The sequence below is a fragment of the Canis aureus genome, chromosome 26 (genome assembly GCF_053574225.1).
Source record: "Canis aureus isolate CA01 chromosome 26, VMU_Caureus_v.1.0, whole genome shotgun sequence".
Lineage (NCBI taxonomy): Eukaryota > Metazoa > Chordata > Mammalia > Carnivora > Canidae > Canis > Canis aureus.
This window is the reverse complement of record NC_135636.1, coordinates 23,966,283-23,989,366: the sequence shown is the minus strand read 5'-3', so window position 1 is coordinate 23,989,366 and position 23,084 is coordinate 23,966,283. Positions and strand designations below refer to the sequence as shown.

The window sequence follows — 23,084 nt, the reverse complement described above, 5'->3', positions numbered from 1 at the left end:
GCACCGGGAGCCCGACGTGGGATTCGATCCCGGGTCTCCAGGATCGTGCCCTGGGCCAAAGGCAGGCGCCAAACCGCTGCACCACCCAGGGATCCCGAGAGAAGCCTTTAAAGAAATGTTGAGGGATGCCTGGGTGGCTCAGTTGGTTCAGGTCATAATCCCAGGGTCCTGGGATTGAGCCCTGCATCAGGCTGCTTGCTCTGTAGGAAGCTTGTTTCTCCCTCTCCCTCTTCCCCACCCCACCCCACTTGTGCTGTCTCTCTGTCACACACACACCCTTTCTCTCAAATAAATAAAATCTTAAAAAAAAAAAAAAAGAAAAGAAAAGAAATGTTGAAAATATGAGGAAGTTGACTAATTATGGAGAAGGGATTCTGAGGGGTACGGCCGATGTTTTGGGAGGTGAAGAAGTGGTAGAGGAGGAATCAGGGCCAAGGAGAAGCATAGCATCATGGGACTAAGTATGTGGCCAGGAGGGCCAAGCTGTGGAATCCACAGTTTCATAGTTGAGTGACAAAAACAGGCATGAGAAGCTTCAAAATAAACAAGAGCTTTTATTGAGTTAAAGTTATTAAGAGTCAGCACTAGGACGACTACATAGAAATGGGAAAACTTTTCCCCATGAAAACATGGATACAATCTCACAGATCCAGGGGCACCTGTGTGTCTCAGTGGTTAAGCATCTGCTTTCAGCTCAGGTTGTGATCCTGGGGTCCTGGGATGGAGTCCCACATCAGGCTCCCCACAGGGAGCCTGCTTCTCCCTCTGCCTGCGTCTCTGCCTCTCTGTGTCGCTCATGAATAATAAATAAATAAAAATTTTTTAAAAATCTCACAGATCTAACAGGGAGTAAAAACCAGATATAAAAAACTACATAGCACATGATAGCATTTAGATAAACTCCCAAGTTGTAGAAAATTCATTTACAGTGCTAGAAGTCAGGAGAGGGGCATGCCCTGACAGGGAGGAGGTACCAGAGAGGCTGCTATGGTGTGGCAAAGGGCTTGTATCTTAATCCAGGCAGAGGTTATATGGGTATATATGTGCCAAAAATTTATTGAGGTATACATGTAAAATAACTGAATTATATTGTAATTTTTTAAAAAATCAACGCTTTTTGAAAAACTAAGAAAAAGAAAAAGTTGAGCATTGGGCCAAACTAATTCTCCACATACATTTCACCCAACCTGAAGTAATCTCGCCAGTAAAAAGAACGGCTCACATACAGCCTGACCCAGAATATGGGGCCCCTTGGTCCATCACTCTTGTTCAAGTAGGGGGAGACTTCTCTAGCTGGACCCACACCAGGTGTGCTGGATTCAGCTTTTAGGGGCTCTGGAGAACCTACTGTGCACATCTCTTCCCAACACATTCAGTTGTATAGCATTACTGGTTTGAAATTGCTCAGGAAAATCAGCAAATACTACAAATCAGGTTTCTTTTCTGAGAGGCAGTTGTTAAATACTCAACCATCACACCAATGGACCCTCGGCACCTCAGGCTTACCCGGAAGTCAATGAAGCTGAGGACAATTAGGCAAGAATATTTAATCATATTAACTATAATAACCAGGCAATAATATTGCCTACTTAAGTCTCCAAATCCCAAGTCTTTTTCACCATGTGTGCATTCCAAGGGCCTGGCTCTACTGGGCCAAATGGCCACTAATGGTTAAAAGGGAGAGGCTGTGATGCTTTCCACCCCAGTAGTGGGTCTGGTAGATAGGGCAGAGCAGGGCTGGGTGACAGGTGGTAGGTGTGTGAAGCTCATCTATTTGGGGCACCTTGTAGACCCCCACATACTAATTACTCATGACTTCCTGATGTCTACCTCCCAAACAAATATTCATTACACAAGTATTTGTGTGCCAGGCACTGTTCTGAATAATGACACCAGAGAAGATACAAAAATCCCCCTCAGTAAGAGCTACAGGTCAGTAGGTGACAGCCCTTGTCCATTAAAACATATCTCTTCTGTTTCTCTCATTCCCCCTTGTCCTGCCTTAGTTTTTGTTTTTCATTTATTCATGAGAGATACACACAGAGAGGCAGAGACATAAGCAGAGGGAGAAGCAGGCTCCCTGAGGGGATCCTGCCGAGGAACTCGATCCCAGCACCCTGGGATCATGACCTGAGCCAAAGGCATATGCTCAACCACTGAGCCACCCGGGCACCCCTGCCTTAGTTTAGTATCTCTTACCTAAATGGTTCCTACCCAACTTAGGTCCTGTGGGAAGATGGAGGTTCAGGGGAGCCTGAAGCTCATACAACCAGAGGGGGTATGGCCCTTTCAGAAGAAAAATATAGACTTTCACATACATCATTATCTATAACCATGGGAACACATTGCAAGGAGCTTTCAAAGGGCCTTGCAAGCGGTCTGTGTGGATGAAGGTCCCTGATGCTTAAGTCTCCTGGAGAACTGGCCTGTGCCAGGCCCTCTCCCCACTTCATCCAGAACAAGGTGAAAAACAGCCCCATCCCACCCTCCTCCACTCCCCTCACCCTACCCTGCTTTATTCAGACATGAGGGCTTCCTTTCCTGCTGACCCCATGGCCATCAGAAAAGGAGGCCGATGTAGCCCCACAAAGAAATATACATATTATCATACTTCCATACTTTTCTTTCCAATTTTCCACCATGGCCTGTGAATAGCTAAGGGACTGCCCTCCAGGGACAGTGTTGGATGCTTCTACTGCATGGGCTTGGAAATCTGCAGGTCCTGGGCCCTCTCTGAAAGCTACTAGGTGAACAGAGGGGCCGGCCTTGTGCACATACTGCCACATCAGGTAAAACAGTTCTGTTTCTCTTCCTTGGTGAGGATGAGACTGGTTGTCTTCTAGGTGGTCTTTTGATTGGTAGGGGCATGGACAACCAGGAGAACTGAGGGGACATGCAGTCTTTCTTCCAGCCCAGAAATGGGAGATAGGAGCTCAACTCTTCTGCCAAAGTGTTGACTTCTGTTGTGTATTATTCAAGGTTGATAATTCAGTCTACATTCAGGAATGGGAGGGACTGCAAGGAAAACTACCATCTGTAGTGTGGGTCTTTCCCCCAACAACAGGTTAAGTCGACGAGGAGGAAGGCTGAGAGCTGGGACATACCCACCGGGAAACCTTCTGGGATGGCCCCAGGCATTTTCGCTTCCTTCATGGAACATGTGAACAACCATATTTAGTGGATGCTTTAATATTTTTATTCTGTCTACATATTAATAATACCTATCAAGAGAACTTGACCTTGAAGTGGATCCAAGTACCTGACACTCTGGTACCTCCAGGGGGCGCTATGGCTCAACACACAGCCTGGCCAGGAGCCTGCCTAATGCACCACCTTAGATTTGTTTTCCGTGGTGTTGCACCCCCTTTTGAAGAAAGAGAGACTAGGGAGGGAAGGTGGGAGGGTGTTCTGCTGGTTTTTAAAATACTGTTTTAAGGCCCAGGCCTACAGGAAAAAAGCCATGCTCCTCCACATCACCTGTGATGCTCCAGGTGCTAAAAGGTTCCACCTTGAAGCAAGTACAGCAAACCCAGGCATTCAGTTCCACTCGCCTTTACACATACGTATCGTCTTGGTCTCAGGTTCAGGCGCTCCTGTACTGGCTCTAGTACTTGCCCCTGCATCTCTAACAGCCCAGGTCACTCACTCTGGAATGACACTGAGTGTTCGTTCACAGGTCTCTCACCCCCACACTGGTACCCACAAAGCACAAAACATAAAAACACAACTGGAGTTCCAAGAAACAAACTTGCTGGATCTAAAGCAGAGATACCTACCTCCAACCACGAGGACTGATTCAGAATTTGCTCACTGGCCTTCTACCTGCTGGCCCAACTGATACCCTCATCACCCAAAGGCTTCACCCCTTGGTTCAGTGGCTCTAGCCCAGAAGCCTTTCTCAGGGCCTCAGTCCCTAGGAAGCCACAAACACCATCCTGGTTGGTTTCTTTCTAGTCTGTGTGGTTAATATAGCATATAAACCCATACAAGTCCGGAGCGCATCCAAGCTGGCCTTACTAGCTCAGTGCCGTTAACTCCCCTTTCTGCCCCAGGTTAACCCTGATCACCTAGACCCCAAGTCTACTTTGGGAAGAGTCTTTTCAAACCACGAAAATCTGCAATAGCAAAGCCCTTCAACCCCATAATGAAAAGATCCCTGTTGCCTCCCATAGAAGAAAGATGAGGCAATAGTGAGGGCAATACCCTCCCCCACCCCCACTCCACCACCGAGGAACCATAGAAGAAAGGCCTGGTGTTGGCAGTGGCAATCTGTGTTTGGGAAAGAGTCAGATCTTCTGTGTCAGGCAAGCCAGGGACTCTCACAGAAAGGGAATGGAGGAAAGACTGGCAAAAGACATGTGGATCAGGCATCAAAGGGGCTTAGACTGTTCCTAAACTGAGTCCCTAAATGTCTACTTGGGGAGCCACTTGAGTCATTTGGAAGTTTCTAAGCAAGTGATGGTAGGAGGATGGAGTGTGATTGGTGCGTGCAGCTGGGGGCAGGGAGACAGCCAGGAAGGCCAGCATTAGACAAGGGCAGATTTCTCCTCCAAGCCAAAGTGGAGTCCAGTCGAGGACAAGTGAGTTTCACTGTTAGAGATAATTCACCGTGGGTACCGAGGCAGGGACGTGGACCTACAGGGTGAACCCTTACAATCCAACCAGGAGGTAGCTGTGGTCAGGGTGAGGAAAGTATCAGAGATGAACTCCTGGCCCCAAGCCTGATGGGCACTAGGAGAAGGTGCCATGGACAGACACAGGGAAGGGGGTGGGAGGAAGGGCTGGTTTGCAGAGACAAAGCACCCTCATTCTTGGCCCAGGGACAGAGCATTCGTGCTAGGGACCCTCCGTGGAGGCAGGTGCTCCCCTCGTCCGCGAGTCAAACCCAGCTCACCATCTGCTGTTCAGGACTGGCAGACTCAAGGTGGAGGCCCCCACTAGAAGATCAAGCCCCCAAGACGGCCTCTGAGGCTGGGGAAGGAAGAGCAGGGCTCTCTGAGGAAAGAAGGGAGAAAGAAGGGAGGCATGGCAGGCTGGGGCGCTTGCAGGGGCAAGAGAGGCAAAGAGCTCTGGTCATCAGGATGGCTCTCCCTGGGGTGTGTGCAGGAGGCGGGGGGCTGGAGAGCCTAGTGCCGCAGGGAATCAGGGGGCCTGCGGCCTGAGAGGAGAGCAAACAGCGGCAGAGCTGGAAGGGAGCCAGACCACTAGGGCTTCGGGAGTGGCTTGCTGGGGGCAGGCGAGGCATCCTTGGTGGAGTGCTCCCAGAGACTCTCAGAAACAGGAGGGGCACATGTTGGAGGAGGAGGCGGGGACAAGGGGAGGGTTCTTTTAAGAATGGGGAAGTCTGAGCAGAGGAAAGGAAAGGAGGTCCAAGACACAAACCAAACCGATCAGATGGGGCAACACCAGGAGGTGCAGAAGACGGGACTTAGAAAAGAGGCCCCAGAGCCCACATGTTACTGGGGGTGCAAGGAGAGAACAGAATGGTTGACAAGACTGAGAATGGGTGGAAACCACAAACGGCTGAGAGAGACAGCAGGACCCTGCCACCATTCCTCGGATCCTCTCCATTAAGTAAGAGGTAGGCTGCTTGCTGGAAATTCAGAGAGCCAGAGGTAGGGTTGAAGGTTGTAGAGAGGGGTGAAGCAAGTATGGAACACTTTGGGGGAGGAGGATTCTCTAAAGCAACACTTCTCAAACGTAACATGTACATAAATGGCCTGGGATCTTGTTAAAATGTAGGTTCTGCTTCAGCAGGCCTGGGCAGAGCCTGAGACTCTGCATTTCTAACAAGCTCTCGGGAAGTGCTGCTGCCGCTGCCCTGCTGCTGCTGATCCAGGACCACGCTGGGAAGAACAAAGAGTAGAGTCAGATAAGGAGATGGAGAAAGGGCCTGGCAGAAGAATTCACCTTAAAGAGAGACCTACCTTTGATCATCTCACCTGGGGTAAAAGCTGACACTTGGAGAAGTCTGAGTGGGAGCCACAGGCCCTGCAGGTGCAGATGCATGGAGAGAGAGGGATGGTAAAGAGGAAAGAAGTCAGAGAGAAGGTAGGGGAGCCCGGCAGTGCCCCTGGGACCCCTCATCTAGGTCAACGTGGGGTGCACCACCAACTGCACACATGGGGGCTCCCCAACAGAGGATGGGAGTCAGCTGGGGGCAGGAAAGTGATATGCCAGGGGTACCTGAGAGGGCAAACAGCAGGCAGGGCAGCCCCCCCCCCCCATGCTGTTCTGCAGGGCAGTACTGGACTCATTCCAGGTGTGTTCAAAGCTCAGCCAGGACACATCAAGCCAGAGTGTGAGGCATGGGGCAGAAATGGCTCTGCCCCTAGAAACAAGGCTGAGAGGATTTCTGTGCCAGAAACTAATTTTAAAAAAGGAATGAAATCTGCGAAGGAAGATGCTGGGGGAGAGAGGAGGAGATGCGCTGGGCTCTGAGTCCTAACTCTGAGCCCTACGTGTCCAACTTGAGTCAGAAATCAAGAGGCTTCAGAAAGGCACGGGCTGGAAACTAAACGCTTTGGGTTTAGGAACCCAGGGAAGGGGGTGAGCAGGGACCCGCTCGGCCGGCCGTCTGCGGCCCAGTCTAGGACAGAGCGGGAGCTTGGAGTCCCGGGCTGGGGGTAACCCGAGGTCAGGTTCGCCGGGAGAGACGCTGGGAGGGCAGCGGGGGCGAGCGAAGAGCATCAAGAGTAAAAGCCCGGAGGCGTCGAAATGAGCAGCAAGTGCAGGAAATTACGGCGGGCGCTCGGGGAGGGCGGCGAGGCCAGAAGCCCGGGCACGTCCCGCGGCGACCCGGGCGCGGCACAGGTTTCCGAGCTCGGCGTGGCGCGCTCCTCCGGCTTCGGCTCGGCTCCCGCGCCGCGCAGCCCGGCCGCCCCCTGCCCGGGCCTCCCAGGGCGCGCCGGTGCCCCCGTTCCTCCCCGCGGCCTCGGGCAGGCCGCAGCCCCCGGCCCCCGCGCCCGACTCGCCAGGATCCGCCCCGCCGCGGCGGCCCGGGCCCAGCCGCTCCTCCCCCGATGATGTCACGTCCCCGGCCGCCCCTCGGCCGGCCGCGCCGCCCCGCCCCCGCCTCCCCCGGCCCCCGTCCCCTGGGCCCGCCCGCTCCCGCCATCCCTCCTCCCGCCCGCGCTCCCTCCCTTCGACTCCCGCTCCCCCGGGAGCGGCGGCGGCGGCGGCGGCGGCGGGATGGCCCGGGCCCGCGGCCAGGCCCCGGGGAGCGGCGGCCGGCGGCGGCCGCGGCGGGGCGGCGCGGGAACCGGGCCCCGGGGGGAGTCGGCCGGGCTGCTGCTGCTGCTGCTCCAGGTGCTGCCGCCCGGGGCTGCGGCAGGGCCGGGGCGCCGGGGCACGCGGGGCTCCGGCGGCGGCGGCGTCTGCTGGCCCGGCGCTGCCCCTGCCTTTCCCCGGGACGCGCGGCTGCTGCTGCTCCTGCCGCCGCCGCCGCCGCTGTCGCCGCCGCCGCCGCCGCCGCCGCCGCCGCCGCCGAGCTCCGCGCCCGCAGCCTCCGCCTCCCGGATGGTAATCAGCGCCCCGCGCCGGCGCCGCGGGCGGGCGGGAGGTGGGGGGGCGCGAGGGGGAAAGGGCGGGCGGCCCCGCGCCCCCGCCTCGCCGGAGGCAGCTCCCGGGGCGCTCGGGCCCCCCCTCCGACGACCGCGGCCCTGGGCAGCCGCCAGAGCGCGCCTCTGGGGCGCCTCGGCGCGGACCCGGTGCCGGCTCCGCTCCCGCCCTCCCCGCCCCGCTCGCAGTCCGCCCGCCGGCGCTCAGGCCGCGGGGGAATCCCTGCATCTCCCCGCCCCGCGCCCCGGGAGGGAGGGGACGGCGCCGGCGCTGGCGCTCGCGGACCCGCTTTCTCCGAGGGAGCGCCCGAGAGGCGAGCGCGCACCGAGACGCGGGGACCGGGCGCTGCGCTGCGCACCCGGAGGCGCCCGCTGCCGTCGGGTCGGGCTGAGCCGAGCCGCCCGAAGCCTCGGCTGCACCGCGTTCCCGGCGGCGGGGGCGCCCACCGACTGCGCGCCCTGATGTTCCCCGCGCAGGACACTCTGCCCCGCGGCGGGCTGAACCTGAAGGAGGAGCCGCTGCTGCCCGCCGGCTTGGGCTCGGTGCGCTCCTGGATGCAGGGCGCGGGCATCCTGGACGCCAGCACCGCGGCGCAGAGGTAAGCGCTCGGACGCGACCCGGCGCGCTCGGGGTTGGACGGCTGCGCGCCGCCCTCGCTCGGCCTGCGGGGCCGCTGGGGCGAGCGGTGGGGAGCCCTAACTCTGGACCGCCCGGCCAGCTCGCCCGCCCGCCCGCCCGGCCCGGGCGCCTCTGCTTCCTCCTGAGGATGCGGGGCGGGCCGGGGCGGGGCTTCCGCCACCGCTGCCGCGATCCCAGCTCCGATTTCTGATTTCTGACTGTGCTCGGGGGCCGGGCGATCTACGGCTCTGGAGCAGAAGGGATCCCCGCTGCCCGCAGTCCCTGAACCGTGACCCCCGCCACCGGCCGTCGAGTAACCGACAACCGCTCCTTCGCGGGCAGTCTCAGCGCCTCTCCTGGTCCAATTCCGAGGCTCTCTGCCGCGAAAGGCACAAAACCCAGCCCCCTTTTTGCTTTCCCACGCCCCTCAGAGTTGAAGGAGGGGTGGGTGGGGAGCCAGGGAAGCGGCTAGGGGGCTGAAGAGTGGGGAAGAGCCGAGCTGGACAGTCGCCCTGGCTGGAATGATTGGGGCTGGGGCCGGGCAATCAGGTCCCACCTCTCGGCAAAGTGGTTTCCTGGCGGGCCCTGGGGGAGGCAGAGGGCCCCTGGGAACCCAGCACCCATGCCCATCCCCTCTGCCGCCTTTGCAGGAGTCTGGGCACGGAGCCTGGGTACGGAATGAACTCCGGGGTTTGGAAAGGAAGTGTAAAGGATTTGTTGACCTGCACACACACAGACACACACACCCGGCAACAACTGACCGCAAACTTTTTGTGCCCCTCTTTGTGAGCGTCAGGATGTGTGTGTGTTGAGAGGGGGTGTTCGATCTCCTGTGGGAGTTCTCCGTGGTTAGGAGTAGAGATACTGCCTCTGCAGACCTCTGGGGCACGTCGGAGCTGGGCTTCCCTGAGGTCTGAGCAGCTGCTTGTCCAGCAGCCTGAAGGGATTGGATAGGAGGGTTGCCAGGCAGACCAGGCCTGGCACACTGGCCCAACATTCCCCTCCCCTGGCCTGTTTCAGGGACACCACTCCTAGCCCAAGCCCAGCCTCCTCCCTTAACAGACACACACACCTTGTCTCCTCTGCGAAGGGCACCTGTGTCCTGTGTTTCTGCACTCCTGTCCTTGGTTGACTGTCAGCAGGGAGTGCTTGGGGGCCGAGGTGGGGGGGGGGGGGAAGAGGCGCTGACCCTGTACCTCATCTCTTCAAGAGGAGAAGGTCTTGCCTGTGAATTAAGTACATAGTTTTGCTCATGTTATAACTATATTCCAGAACAATTGGTAAGTAGAAACCAAAATTCTACCTTTTTAATACAACCACCATCAACATGTTAGTGTTTTTCCTTCTGGTCTTTTTTCCCCATTCACGTGTTTTTTGTTTTTTGTTTTTTTCTCTCGGACTGTGCATACAGTTCTGTATCCTGCCTGGTTTTCTGTTGGTTCTGACTTAATTTGAGATGGTCGGTTCCTTAATGGGGGTTCCATCTTTTTCTCCACCACCAGCTGTGGTAAGAGCTCCTTGTAAGAGTGGGTGAAGAGTTTCGGGGGGCTCCTGGGGTTTAGGGTTCCTATTTCTCTCTGACCCGAACTTCTGTCCCTGTGTCAAGCCAGGAGGTTTGATGAGGGGGAAGCAGATGTGAAGGATGTGGAAGCAGATGTGGGGTTCTTGTAGCCTATGTGGGTACAGAAATGTGGGGATGGATCCTCTCCTTTCCCAGAAGATCTGACCATCAGCAGTACTGTCTGCACATGGAGCAGTGGGGGGAGGGGGGAGTGTCTTGAGTGGCACTGAGGTGTCCAATCTAAGTCCTGGGGGCCACATCACTGGGACCCCAAAAGCTTCCTCAGTTTGAAGAGGGGCATTTCTTCAGGCCTGGGCTCCTTATTTGCAAGTCCAGAGACACAGATTAGGAGCAAACCCCGGCCCCCATTTGGTTGACTCTGGACCACCTCCTTCCATGAGGGAGCAGGCTAATCCTTTCTCCTCATTCCTCTCAAAGTGGCCCATCATCTCTCCCATTTGTGTCTCAGTCCCTCCCCCCCCCACACACACACACATCCCCAGTTCTTGGCTCAGATCTTTCCACCCTGAAACAGCAGCAACAAACATTCCTTTCCCCTTCCCTACCTCCCTCTTCAACCTCTCCCTGCCTTCTCTCAAGTTTCCCAGGAACACTGTTCCCCAAGCCTGCTTGGGATCTGCCAGTTGTCTTTGATGCCTTGCTTCACAGCCTCCTGACTGTCAAGGCTTCTAGATATCTCTTCATGCCCGAGGTCAACTTTTAATAATAGCCACCCCTTGCCCTGCACCTCTTTCCTCCATGGCTTGAAGGTTAATCTACCTCTGGTTACCACCTCAGCCTCCTAGCCCACTGCCCCAGCCCCAGCTTCTCACATCTCCCCAAAAACTATGCCATGTCCTGCAGCAGGGGGGTGGAGGGTGGGCAGCAGAGCAATTTTTCCAAAGAACTTTTATTCTTTTATCCTGCCCTTCTCAGATTAAAAACTTCAGTCACCCCCACTTCCTCCCAGGTATTCAGCATTCAGGGCTCACCACTGTCTGACCCCAAACCCCCTTCCAGCCCTGTCATGATGCTTGGCATCCAATGATGCTTCTTGAAACAGTTCCCCTGGCCCCAGCACCCACATGTGCACTGAATAAAGTCTTTGGGTCTGGGGGGGACCCACCCCAGCCCCTCTTCTATCAGCACCCTCCCACCCAGACCTCAGGAAGAGTTCTCAGGGCTAACCAAGGATGCTGGCCACAGGCCAGAGTCAGCTGTGCCCCACCAGCCCATGCCTCCCTTTAGGTCAAGGATGGTGGCTTATTTGTCCTTGTGTCCACAACACCCAGGGTGGCAATAGTATCTGCCAAAGGAGACAGGAGTGCATGCTAGAAAGTTTCCAGAACCCTTTCTGTTGGGCTCCCCTCCCCGTGTTGGTGGCCTCCAGCATCTACCTGGCTCCAAGAGCCAGATACTGGGCAGCTGCTGCTTCCCAGGTTTATGACGCCAAGTTTTACAGAAGGTGGAGATGGAGAAGGCCCAGAACCTGCCAAGATCAGTGAGGGAGGCTCTCCCAACAGGAAGGAAAGTTCTGAGCAAAAGAGAGGTAGGGAAAAAAGAGAGGCCCTGTGCCCTTGCTCTGGAAGCGATAGGGGAGGGAAGGGAAGTCTGGCTCAGTGGGGCCTGGCAGGATCTTCCCAGTGGTGAGCTCTGCACAAGGACCCCTGGCCAGTGCTGCCACTTTATCTCCAAGTCTGCAGACGGCCAGCCACAACCCGTGTTTCCCAGACTGCAACGCATCCTCTTGCTTGGGTGCTCACCCCTCCCCTCCTGATGTGGTTCCCAGCCCAGGAAGACCCCTGCAGGACCCAAGCCCGCCCTCCCCCTCAAGCGGATCCCAGCACACAAGCAGGCCCTGAGAAAGCCAGCTGGGCTGCCTTTCCTGTAAGCAGCTGCGCGCTAGCCTCCCTGCTAGGAAATGCTTTTGTTTGCTTTAATAATTAATAGCCGCTCCTCAGCCTGGGACCTGGCAGGCAGGCCTGTGGGTGGGCGGTGAGGGGGGTGGGCAGAGAGAAGCACGGTGGGCAGCCTTTAGGTGGAATGGATGGCAAGAGGAGGGGTGGGGGAGCTGGCTCTAGTGAGATCCTTCCCCTCCCCCCACCTCCCTGGGGGGACATTGGTGGCTGAGACAACTTCCTGTGGCAGGTGAGCCCACCCGCCGCCGCTGCTGCTGCTGCTGCTGCTGCTGCTGCTACCTCCCTGGCCCCATGGGCAGTGGGAGTAAGGAATATGAAGCAGCCCCAAAGCCTCCCCTCCCTCTGGACACAGCTTCAGAGCCTCCAGGTCCCCCCTCTGCCCACTTCATCAAGGTGGGCATGCCCCAGTGGGCTGCTTTTATCTTCCTGGTCTGTGGCTCGGCTAACCTCTGTAGTTGGGTTTGGCAGGGCTAGGCCAACAGATCTAGGCTGGAGCCAGGAATGCCAGGCCCAGCGCAATGGCTATCAGTTAGGAGGGAGCAGGGCCAGTGGGACACTTAGAGGAAGAGAGCACACAGAGAAAAGAGAGAACTAGGTAGTGGGCCAGGATGGGGAGAAGAAAGGTTGCAATTAGCCAAGACTTCAGGGAAAGCTGAGACTAGATGAGACACAGGAGACATATACTTTTTGTTCCTTCTACCCTGTGGGGGAGGACAGGTTGAAAGGAGCTTCCCCCTATTGCAGATGACCTTGGGGCTTATCCCCATTTCTCCAGCATCCCAGATTCTGAGGCAGATCAGGCCGAAGCCAAGGCACTGCTCAGAACCTTGGGCTATCAGGGCGAGCAAGAGTTCGGATTTGGTGGGGGATGGGGGGATGGCCAGAAGGTCCAAGGATACCCCTGTGGGAGGCCAAACTCCAGCCTGGGACACTTGTCCTCTGAGGGGTTTGGGATACCTGTTTTAAATTGCTCATAATTATTATAAGCATGCAGTCAGGGTTGTGGGGAGCCCCAAGTGACCTCCTGAGGACAGAGCTGAGATGGCGCAGTGCTCTCTGAACTAGAATGCTGTGGCAGGGTCCAGCAGCTACCCGGAGAAGGGCCCTGGTGGATCCTGCCCCACCTTGCGAAGGAGCATCTCCAGGGAGCGCTGAGACCCCAGTAATAGCAGCCAGATAGCTCTGCAGCCCCCACACATGTCCCCCAAGCACAGGCCACCTGAATGGCCTCAGCTGTGAAGGTCGGGTTGTCCTTGGTGTCAACTTTAACCTGGGTTCCCAGCATAGTACTCAGGAAGCCCATGCACATCCATGCTTGCTACAAAGCAGGTGTCCGCAGACCATAAAGTAGCTGCGCAAAACAAAGCTCTTCTGTCACTGTCGCCTTCAACTTATGGGCTATTCCAGAACAGAAGATGGGAAGGGGGGTAGCAGTCCATGGTAGAGATATGAAAATGAGCACTTTCTCCTCCCATGTCTGGGTTCTTTAGTATGAGAGCAAATGCCCCCCCACCCCTCAGCACACTCCAGAGTTGATAGGAAACTCTTTTGGACATTTTGTCGAAAACAATCTTTTTAAGTAAGCCAAGAGATATGTAATTCTTTTTGGAGTCTCACAAAAGTGATTAATGTGGCTGTTTTCGTCATTCAGCTGCATTTATCTGGAAAAGGCACCCATGTGGCATACTTTGTGCGCTAATGATGCTAAGTGAATGAGATTTTTCAGAATTACAGGCTCCAGCAACACATGTACCAGGTGAGGCAGTTCTTATGCCTATCTGCCAGGCTGCAGTCAGTCCTTGGGGCTGTAATTTTACCAGCTTCTAACACATTGCTGGCCTCTGGATGGCTGGTATTTGGTACCCTACCCCACCCATATCCCCTACCCCCCCGCCCCCGGGCCATTGGTAAAGGGTCTGCTTCTCCCATCGTCTGCTTCCTGAGACTTTCTTAGGCTGCCAGAGCCAGCTCTGCCCACTTGCACGCCAGAAATGACGCCCCAGGAGCCACGTTGGTGGATAACTATCCCAGGTCCCTCCTCCAGCCCTCTGGCAGATAACTCTGAAGCACCTGTTCTGGACTGTTTCCCGAGCTCCTACCAGGACCGAGCTGCAGTGGCCCACAGTGGTAACTCATAGATAATACACCCTTAAAGGAGTGCCTTTCCTTCTCTTTCTTATTCCCCAGCCCAGCCAAGTGTTTGCTGGAATCACCTCCCACGTAAGCGGTTGGCATTTGAATCGTAGCCTCTCCAGACTTCAGGGACTCTACTCCTGCTTCCCTTTTTTCTTTTTAGATAAGGGATTCATAACAGTAGACATCCTGGCAGTTACTCCCCTCACCCCAGTGGTGGTATAGGGTAACCCCACCTGGGAGACCACAGATTCAGAGACATTGGCCTTCATCCACATCCGTCTCTAAGCTAGTATGAGAGCAGACAGTAGTCCTACCTCCCACACTTCTGCACCCAGGCTGCACCCAGCAGGAGCACTCCCACCTCTCTGCCAACCCCTGTGTCCATTTTCTGAACTGTCTGAGCCAATCTCTCTTTCTTTCTTTCTGTTCTTTAATTTTGATCTGTTTTCTCATTACAAGGGCATCAGTTCTTCCCAAGGGGGGGAAAGCTAAAGTCTCTCCCCTCCCCAACCCTCTCCCTTTGGGGTTTGCACTTTCATTTAGGCATGTGGATTGGTCACCTACTGCCCTTTGGGAGTGGAGGTGCACAGAGGAACCAGGAGAAGGAAGAGATAGCCCAGATCCACCTCATGTTCTTGCTGATGCACTGAGCCTTCTGTGATTATCTGTCTCTTGTTCATAGGAAGTAAGAGAATGGCTTTTTGAAGCAAAACTTTTTCTATTTCACCTTGAGCCTCTCACATGTCCAGCAGGGGTATGAACAGGGTAAACCAGAGACATTCACAGAGCAGGAGTAGCCCTGGGTGTGCCCAGCAGGGGTCTTGCCCACTCCGGAGTTCTGTGGGGGGAGGCGAGGAGATGGGGGGCTGGAGCTGTTACTCATACTGTTCTGTCCCTTTTTTTTTTTAAAGATTATTTATTTATTTATTTATTCATGAGAGACACAGAAAGAGGCAGAGACATAGGCAGAGGGAGAAACAGGCTCCCTGCAGGGACCCAAATGTGGGACTCAATCCCAGGACCCCAGGATCACAACCTGAGCCAAATGCAGACGCTCAACCAGCCACCCAGGTGCCCCTCTGTCCCTGTTCTTAATATTAATCCTCTCTAGGAACTGTAAACTAGCCACTTGTCCCATTGTTTTACCTGGGTGGGTGTGACCCCTGGAGGATGAGGGTGCCTCAGACCCACTCAGCAAGGTGGGGAAGGGAGGATGATACTGGTCTGCCTCAGGAGAAGTGGAACAGAGCCTCACCCCACTTCGGGGTCAGGCATAGGCATGTGAGGCAGTGCAACCCCCTCTGCGTCCCCTCCCCCTCCCCATTGGCAGCACTGGATAGTGGTCCACAGGCCCTGGGCAGGGGGCAGGGTACCTGCTTTCTTTCCTTTCCCTTGGTTTCCTGACCTCTCTCCCCAGGAATCCCCTCTTATATGGAGGGCAGCCCCATGAAGGGAGTTTGGCTTGGGACTTAGGCCAGACTTCTCAGGTCTGGTCCTTAGAAGACTGGCAGGAGCTGGCAGCCCAGGACTGACTGATATTGCCAAGAGAGATAGATGAGAAAGGAAACTCATGCCAGCATCACTGATTACTCTTGGCCTGGTCGTGCAGGGGTGTCTGTGAAGAACGGGAATATTGAATGGTGCAGGGGATTGGGTCATTGCTCAGCATCCACCCCTTCTCTATTAAGTAAGGCCCCTTTTCTGAGCCCTCCAGCCCTTCTGTCTGAGAGCCTTCCAGGCACCTTTCCTGGTCTAGCTGACGGAATAAGGGGCATAGTGATATGGGAGGATTCCACAAGCCCACTCCTTTCCACCTTTTCTCCCCTCAGGTGGTCCTGGAACCTGACCTGGGGCCAGAAGGAGGAGTCAGTGTTGCTGCCTCATTAGCATATTCATCAGCAGTAATCAGGGACCTGCTGTGATCAAAGCTCTTTGGGCTTCCCTGCCTCTGGGCAAATGGGGAGCTGGACCATCAAGTCCCTGGAAAGGACTTGGTCACCTGAGAGGGACAGGAGGAGAGGGCAGAGGAGGTGGAAAGCTGGAGGGAGGAGGACTCCCCAAGAAAGGGACACGTGTAGAAAGAACCTTTGGTGGGGAAGAGTAGGTATGGGTGGTGCCCTCCAACCCCCCTTGATCAGAAACTAGCAAGACCCATCACTTCTGCCCCTAAAATCAGCACTTCACAAGGACCAGCGAGGCTCCCACACAGGCTTAAGGAGGTGGAACAATTGTCCTTCTATTGTTTATGTATTTATTATAGTATGTACGAGTAAAAACAGGATATCCCAGATATGGTTTTGCATGAAGCAGAGTAAGTAAGTTGATTTAAAATTATGTGAAGAACAGCATTAAGGAGTGATGAATATGGCAGATATTTTCTCAGTGGCACATCCATGATGGACGGACTCTGTTCTGAATGGTTCAAGGCAGCACTCCCTCCTCCCTCATGCTCTCCTCTGCATCCCTGTGGCACCTTCTCAGGCAGCTTCTCTTTTCCCACCACACTGCACCCTCCCCACCCACAGCAGCTTCTAAGCCCCGCCTGGCTTCAGAACCTTCTGCTGGCCCTTCATTGTATTTCTCAAACCCTAGTCCCTTAACAAAATTGACATATTAGTTATCTATTGATACATAAAGTTAACCCAAAACTCAGCAAGGTCAAACAACAAACATCCATTACCTCACACAGTTCTTTGGGCTTCTCCTGAGGCCGCAGTCCTTTGAAGGCTTCACTGGGACTGTAGATCTTCTTCCAAGGTGGCTCATTCACACAACTGGCAAGCTAAGTGCTGGCTGTAAGAAAGAGACCTTGGTTCTTCTCCATGTAGACCTTCCATACAGCTGTTCGAGTGTCCTCACAACATGACAGCCAGCTTTGCCCCGGGTCACTGATCCAACAGAACAAGGCAGAAGCCACCATGTCTTTTATAACCTAACCTTGGAAATCATATGTCATCACTTGTGCCATATTCTATTGGCCACACAGACCAACCCAGATACAGTCTGGGAGGGTACTACACAAAGGCATAAATCCCCAGGAAGTGGGGATCATGCCAAAATGGCACCCACACATGGGGGGCACTAGCCTCAGCCAAGTCCAGCAAGGTCTATTCCTGGAGGGTGTCCCAGGGACCCCTACATACACTTGTGTGTGCTATAAAGCCTCATTTCCCAGCAACTGTGGCTGTAGCAGCTTTTCTAGAGGGAGGATCTGAACCCATGAGAGACCCAAGGAACACACTTTTCAAAACCTTGGCCCAGAGAAGAAAGTCTAAACTCATGGCCTGGTTTTTGTGACTCTCCAGACTTGGCACTTCCCATGCAACTTTTTCTTCTCTTCACTGCACTTTCTAAAATCTGTGGTCCAGCGACACCAACCCTCACACTCACAGCCATTTCTCATGCTGTTTGTTCTGCCCCATTGCCTACTACAACTGTTGGACTCCTATTCATTCCTCAAGAACCGGGGGGAAAGCCACCATCTCCATGAAGGCTTCCTCTCAACTCTTGCAGAAATAATTCCTTTTTTTCTTCCTTTGCTTCTATGGGTTTGTTTTTTGTATAGTAACATCTTTTAGGGAACACTCACCACTTTGTCTTGTGTTATAGCTCTCTGTATCTGTCTTCCCTCTCTCCCAGGCATTTAATTCTGGCCCCACTCAGTGCCGTGTGTCCTGGGCTTGGTACATCTCTGGGGCTGAAGAAATACTTGGTGAACAGAGCCTTTGTTTTTCTCCTCTTCCTCTTGCCCAGCCAGGCCTTGCTTCTGGAAATCATTTCTTTTTCTTCTCTCTCTCTCTCTTTTTTTTTTAAGATTTTACTTTATTTTTTTTATTTTTTTTTAAGATTTTACTTTAAAGTAATCTCTCTCTACACCCAACATGGGGCTTGAGCCCACAACCCCGAGATCAAGAGATCAAGAACATGTCCACCAACTGAGCCAGCTGGGGGTGCCCCTTTTTGGAATCATTTCTTTTTTTTCTTTTCTTTTTGTAAAGACTTTATTTATTGATGCATGAGAGACACAGAGAGAGAGGCAGAGACACAGGCAGAGGGAGAAGCAGGCTCCATGCAGGAAGCCCAAAGTGGGACGCGATCTTGGGACTCCGGGATCACACCCTGAGCCAAAGGCAGACGCTCAACCACTGAGCCACCCAAGCGTCCCTTGGACTCATTTCTGATGAGCCAGGAGAAAGCCCTTGGCGTGGCTAGAGCAGAAGATCCTCCTGTCCAAGGGAGCCAGTATGTAGCTTTCCCAAAGTGTGAAGGCAAGTCCCTGTACACCTGAGGGGTGCACCCCCTGCCTTCAGACATAGCCTAGGGTCCCGGCTGGGGACAGTTCAATGTCTCTGAGAATCTGAAGGACATCACCATCACCATCATCTTCCAGATGATGCCACAGGCTCATGAACCCAATGGTGGGCTGGGGGACAGGGGGCTATTTGCTCCAGAAGCTCCTAGCTGCCCTCTGACGCTCTCAGGGGCAGTCACAGGACTGTTAGATGGGCAATGCCTACCTCTGGTTTTAGAGATCTGCCTTTCAAAATGTGGGGCCCAGGGAAAAGCCTGGGAGGTGGCCTGGCAAGGGTGCCTCCGCTACCACCTGCTGTGTTTCTTGTCCCCAGGAGAGCAGGCTGGGGTCACCGCCGTCCGCGGAGGCGTGTCCGGGACGAGATCCCTGGCAGGGGTGGTGGAATGGGCCCGTCCCGTCTGACTTGTTGCCCAGGCCCTGGCGCGGCCGCGCGCCCTGAGCAGCCCGCCTGCCGGGTCAGAGGCGCCCCCGAGGCGCCGGGGTCCTTCTCTCCCGGGCCCGCCTCCGGTGGTTTGCAACCCCCTTTCCTCCTCGCAGCGGCGTGGGCCTGGCACGCGCGCATTTTGAGAAGCAGCCCCCGTCCAACCTCAGGAAATCCAACTTCTTCCACTTCGTGCTGGCCATGTATGACCGGCAGGGGCAGCCCGTGGAGGTGGAGCGCACGGCCTTCATCGACTTCGTGGAAAAGGACCGAGTGAGAGGCTCGAGGGCTCCTGGGGCGGGGGGGCGGGGCTTCAGGGACCCCCCCACCCCGCGCGGCAGCCCAACGGGGGGCGGGGAGGCGGAGGGTGCGTGGGAACACCGAGCGTCCGAGCGTCCGTCCTCCCCATCTTGCGGTTGCAGGAACCAGGGGCTGAGAAGACCAACAACGGAATCCACTACCGCCTGCGGCTGGTGTATAACAATGGTGAGCGAGTCCTGCCACTGCCCCAGGAGGTCTGGGTTCCCCACCTTGGGTGACACGTGCTGTCCCATTCCTCGGGGCTGAGGAGGGGCTGGCTCCAGGGGGCAGGGGGTGGAGTGTAGCTGAGTCACTAGAGGTCACAGCAAGCCCTCTCCGCCTCCCCACCCTAGGACTTCGGACAGAGCAGGACCTCTATGTGCGCCTCATTGACTCCATGTCCAAGCAGGTGAGCCAGCCCAGGGCATGCTCGCGCCCACCTTACCATCCTCTTGGAACCCCATCTGAGTGAGCCTCCTTAGCCCTGCCCCAGCCTCTCCTGTGCTCCTCATCTGCACTGGTCCAGCTCCTATGGCAGGAGGATGTGTGGCTTTGCCCTCCAATCTAGGAAAAGACAGTATTTGTACAAAGGCCCTGTCTTAGGTTGCATCTGCTAGAAGACCAGTCTAGATGGGCATTCAGGTGCCTGTGCTTTACAGGAAAGCAGGGGTAAAGCTCTCAAGAGACAGGGAGGAAGGGAAGCAGGACAGAGAAGGCTGAGCAGGGCTCAGCAAGGATGTGGTCTAGCCTCAGACTGATCCCCAGGGAGTTCTAGAGAAGGAATGGCACCAAAGTCGTCCCCCTTGAGACAGGAGGCCCGATGTGGGACACGATCCTGGGACTCCGGGATCACTGTACCCTGTATCAGTCAGTTGTTGGCTGGGGACCACTTCCAAGGGGAGAGTGTAACCTTCCAGATGTTTCCAAGCTAGGCAGCTCCTATCTGCTGAGAGTAGTTCTCAAGAGAAAGCCCTTAGCAGCCTACACTAACCACAGCTGGGGGGATAGGCACACTGGTCCAGTAAAGGGGACTAGGTGGGGCCCCAGAGCTTCTATTGCAGATCCTTAGTTCCTTGCTGAGATGGAAGGTCACAGGAGGCTCGGGGGCCAGCGTTAGGAGCTTGGAAAAATTGAAACCTGAGTAAATCCTGATGGATCCTGCCCGAGGCAGGGCCCCAGAGTGTCAGGGCTTTTCAGAGACCTCAAGCATGCTGGTAAGGAACAGGGCTGAGTCACAAATGAGCCTATCCGCGGCCTGGAATGCAAGGTGGAGACAGGCTTTCCCACAGTCTTCCAGCAGCCTCTACCCAATCCTAGCATAGAGGAAGAAATGGTTTGTTTCTAGAAAGCCTGTGGTCACTGTGGTATGGGAGGCAGACCAGACAGTGGCCAGTGGGACTGTGTGGGGACAAGTGTAAAAGGGGTTGGAAGAGGTCCAGGGAGAGAGGAATCAAACCAATGAGGAAAGCCCAGAGGGACAATACTTGTGAGCAGGAGGCAGAGGTCCACTAGGGGCGTGGGAACAGCGGACACGGAGTGTGTCTACCCCACCCAGCCTGACCTTGTGGTCTGGGGACTTCCCTGGCCCCAAACAAAGCTGGCTCTGGAAAGAGCTGCCTGTGGACAAACAGAATCTGTAGACCTACCTGATGCCACTCCTGCCCACTGCAGCCCTCTGGTGGTGGTCCTGGTTTGGGGAGCCCAGATCCCAGCTCTGGCTTCTTGGGCACCCCAGAGCGAGTTGGAGGGCATGATCTTCCCTGGGGGCAGGACCCATCTCTCCCCTACACCTGGATTTAAGAGGAGCCTCCTTCCCCTTGAGCCTGTGCACACCCCCTCTCCCCCAGGCCATCATCTATGAGGGGCAGGACAAGAACCCCGAAATGTGCCGAGTGCTGCTCACCCATGAGATCATGTGCAGGTGAGGAGGTTTGGGTCACCTGCACGTTGCCCCTTGGTCCCCCTCAGGCCCTGCCCCTGACCACTGCCATCACGCCCCTCACAGCTCCCTGAGGAAGCCGGGTTGGGGGAGGCGAGGAGGGAGGAGGGAGGCCCTTGAGCACAGTGCTGGCTGAAGAGAGGGTCCTTGAGGCCCCATTAGCCTGGCCTGTTTATGTGGCTTCTCCAAGTGTTTTTGTAAAAGAGGCCTCCTGCCACCACTGGAAAGCTTAACTAATAAAGCTCAGGGGAGGCTTGCAGGGGAGGTGGGGGCAGGGCTAGGCCTCCTGGATTAGCTCTGGAGCTAGAGAGAGGAAACTTTGCTGCCTCCTAGGTGAGCCTCAGGGTTTGCTGCCTTCCCAGGGGATGTGGGGGTGGGGCGGACAGAGCTCTTGGCTCTTCTTCCCTGTTACCCCAGAGCTTGGCATTTCTAGGCAAGGTCTCCCCATGAGATGCCCATCATACAGGGTCTTAAGAGGCAGTCCCTTATACATGGAAAAGAAAATCATGTTCAAAAATCTGTTTGGGACATTGGTTGCCTTTGGAAATAGTAGTGACAAGGAAGAAGTGGGGCGGAGGGGGGCGATTTCTGAGGTGCTGATCATGTGGCCTTTCGTGGTCTGGGTACTGGTTACCTGAGTGGGCTCACTTTTTGGTAATTCCTGAGCTGCATGCTTACAATCTGAGTTCTTTGCTATATATATAAAAAGTGTCCAGAGACAAAGAGAGACCTTGGAGGTGGCCTGCAGTCTGCCTTTCCTGAATCCTCTGGGAGCAACATGCCTTTGGGGCAAGGGTTTCTTGGCCAATCTTACACTCAGGACTGGGCTCTCCAGGTCCCTGCGAAGGACCTTTCTCATCCCAGGCTCCTGAGACCAGGCCTTCTGGACCAGGGATGCCATACTCAGAGACAGGACACAACATTCTCTCTCTCTCTAAAGATTTATTTATTCATTCAGAGAGAGAGAGAGAGGCAGAGGGAGAAGCAGGCTCCATGCAGGAAGCCCGATGTGGGACTCGATCCAGGGTCTCCAGGATCACACCCTGGGCTGCAGGTGGCGCTAAACCGCTGAGCCACCGGGGCTGCCCTCTCTCTCTTTTTTAAGATTTTATTTATGAGAGACACACAGAGAGAGACGCAGAGACACAGGCAGAGGGAGAAGCAGGCGCCCCTTAGGGAGCCCCATGTAGGACTCGATTCCTGAACTCCAGGATCTCGCCCTGAGCCGAAAGCAGAGCTGAACCGCTGAGCCATCCAGGTGTCCCAGGACACAGCATTCTCAACCTGAAGCATGTGTGTGCACGCTCACACACACACACACACACACACACACACACCTCCTTCATTCCCTTCCTCCTCCTTCCTCTCTTTATCTTCCCCCAGCCGGTGCTGTGACCGCAAGAGCTGCGGCAACCGGAATGAGACACCCTCTGACCCGGTCATCATTGACAGGTACAGCTTGGGGAGGAGGCCGTGGGAGGCCAGGGTGGGCTGGGTTCAGTCGCATAACAGGGTGGCACACCCACGCCCCCTATTGGTGGCTGTAAGCAGAGCGAAACTGTCAAGACACCAGGGAGCTGCCGTCCCTGGCCTCGGAGTGAAGCCCCGGTGCGGACTTCTTGGGCTGGGCTTAGGAGATCTGTTCCCTGGGGAAGAACCCAGAGAGCCAGGGCAGAGGGTGGGGGCGGGACGGGGAAGAAGCGAACCAGAGCCCAGAGAGTGGCTGGGGGGACCAAGGGGCCGGCGTGGGAAGGCAGGTCCACTTCCACCTCTGCCTGCTTGGCTTGGCTTCTCTGATCTTCCATTTCCTTCATTGGAAAAATGGGGACATACTTGGTGGATGTCAGTCACAGGACTGTTGAGGTGATGCATGTAAAAATGCGTTCTCCCATCATGATCTTTTAAAATTATTTTATTTCATTTTGAATAGCAAATGCATGTATAAGGTACAAAATTCAAAAGGTACAAAAGAGTACCCTACCCATCCGTACAGCATACGGTGCACACTCTTTTTTACCATATTTTTAAAAAATTTGTGACAATATATCTTACGGATTGTTCCATATTGGAAGATAAACCCTGCCTTATCCTCCTTTTAATAGATAAAACATTTACAGAAGCAAAAAATCAAGTTTAAAAGAGTTTATAGCGAAAAGATTTCCACTTCTGCTCCTGACCCATCCATTCCCCTCTAGTTAAGCAACCACTGTTAGCAGTTTCTTGGACATCTTGAAATTGTCTGCCCATAGACAAGAAAATTCAGATATATATTCTTTTTGTACCTTTCCTGGCATACTAAGTGTACTTTACAGCACCTT

General features: G+C 55.0%; 1 protein-coding gene across 1 annotated transcript in view; it reads left to right on the top strand.

Moving 5' to 3' along the window:
- The first annotated feature begins 7,191 nt into the window (after positions 1 to 7,191).
- The window catches only part of EBF4 (EBF family member 4), a 59,318-nt gene continuing 43,425 nt past the window's right edge, over positions 7,192 to 23,084 (top strand). Inside the window, exons 1-7 of the mRNA XM_077872447.1 lie at positions 7,192 to 7,521; positions 8,037 to 8,158; positions 18,644 to 18,800; positions 18,950 to 19,013; positions 19,181 to 19,236; positions 20,675 to 20,748; positions 22,150 to 22,218. Coding sequence (XP_077728573.1) covers positions 7,192 to 7,521; positions 8,037 to 8,158; positions 18,644 to 18,800; positions 18,950 to 19,013; positions 19,181 to 19,236; positions 20,675 to 20,748; positions 22,150 to 22,218 — 872 coding nt within the window. The remainder of the gene's footprint in view (positions 7,522 to 8,036; positions 8,159 to 18,643; positions 18,801 to 18,949; positions 19,014 to 19,180; positions 19,237 to 20,674; positions 20,749 to 22,149; positions 22,219 to 23,084) is intronic.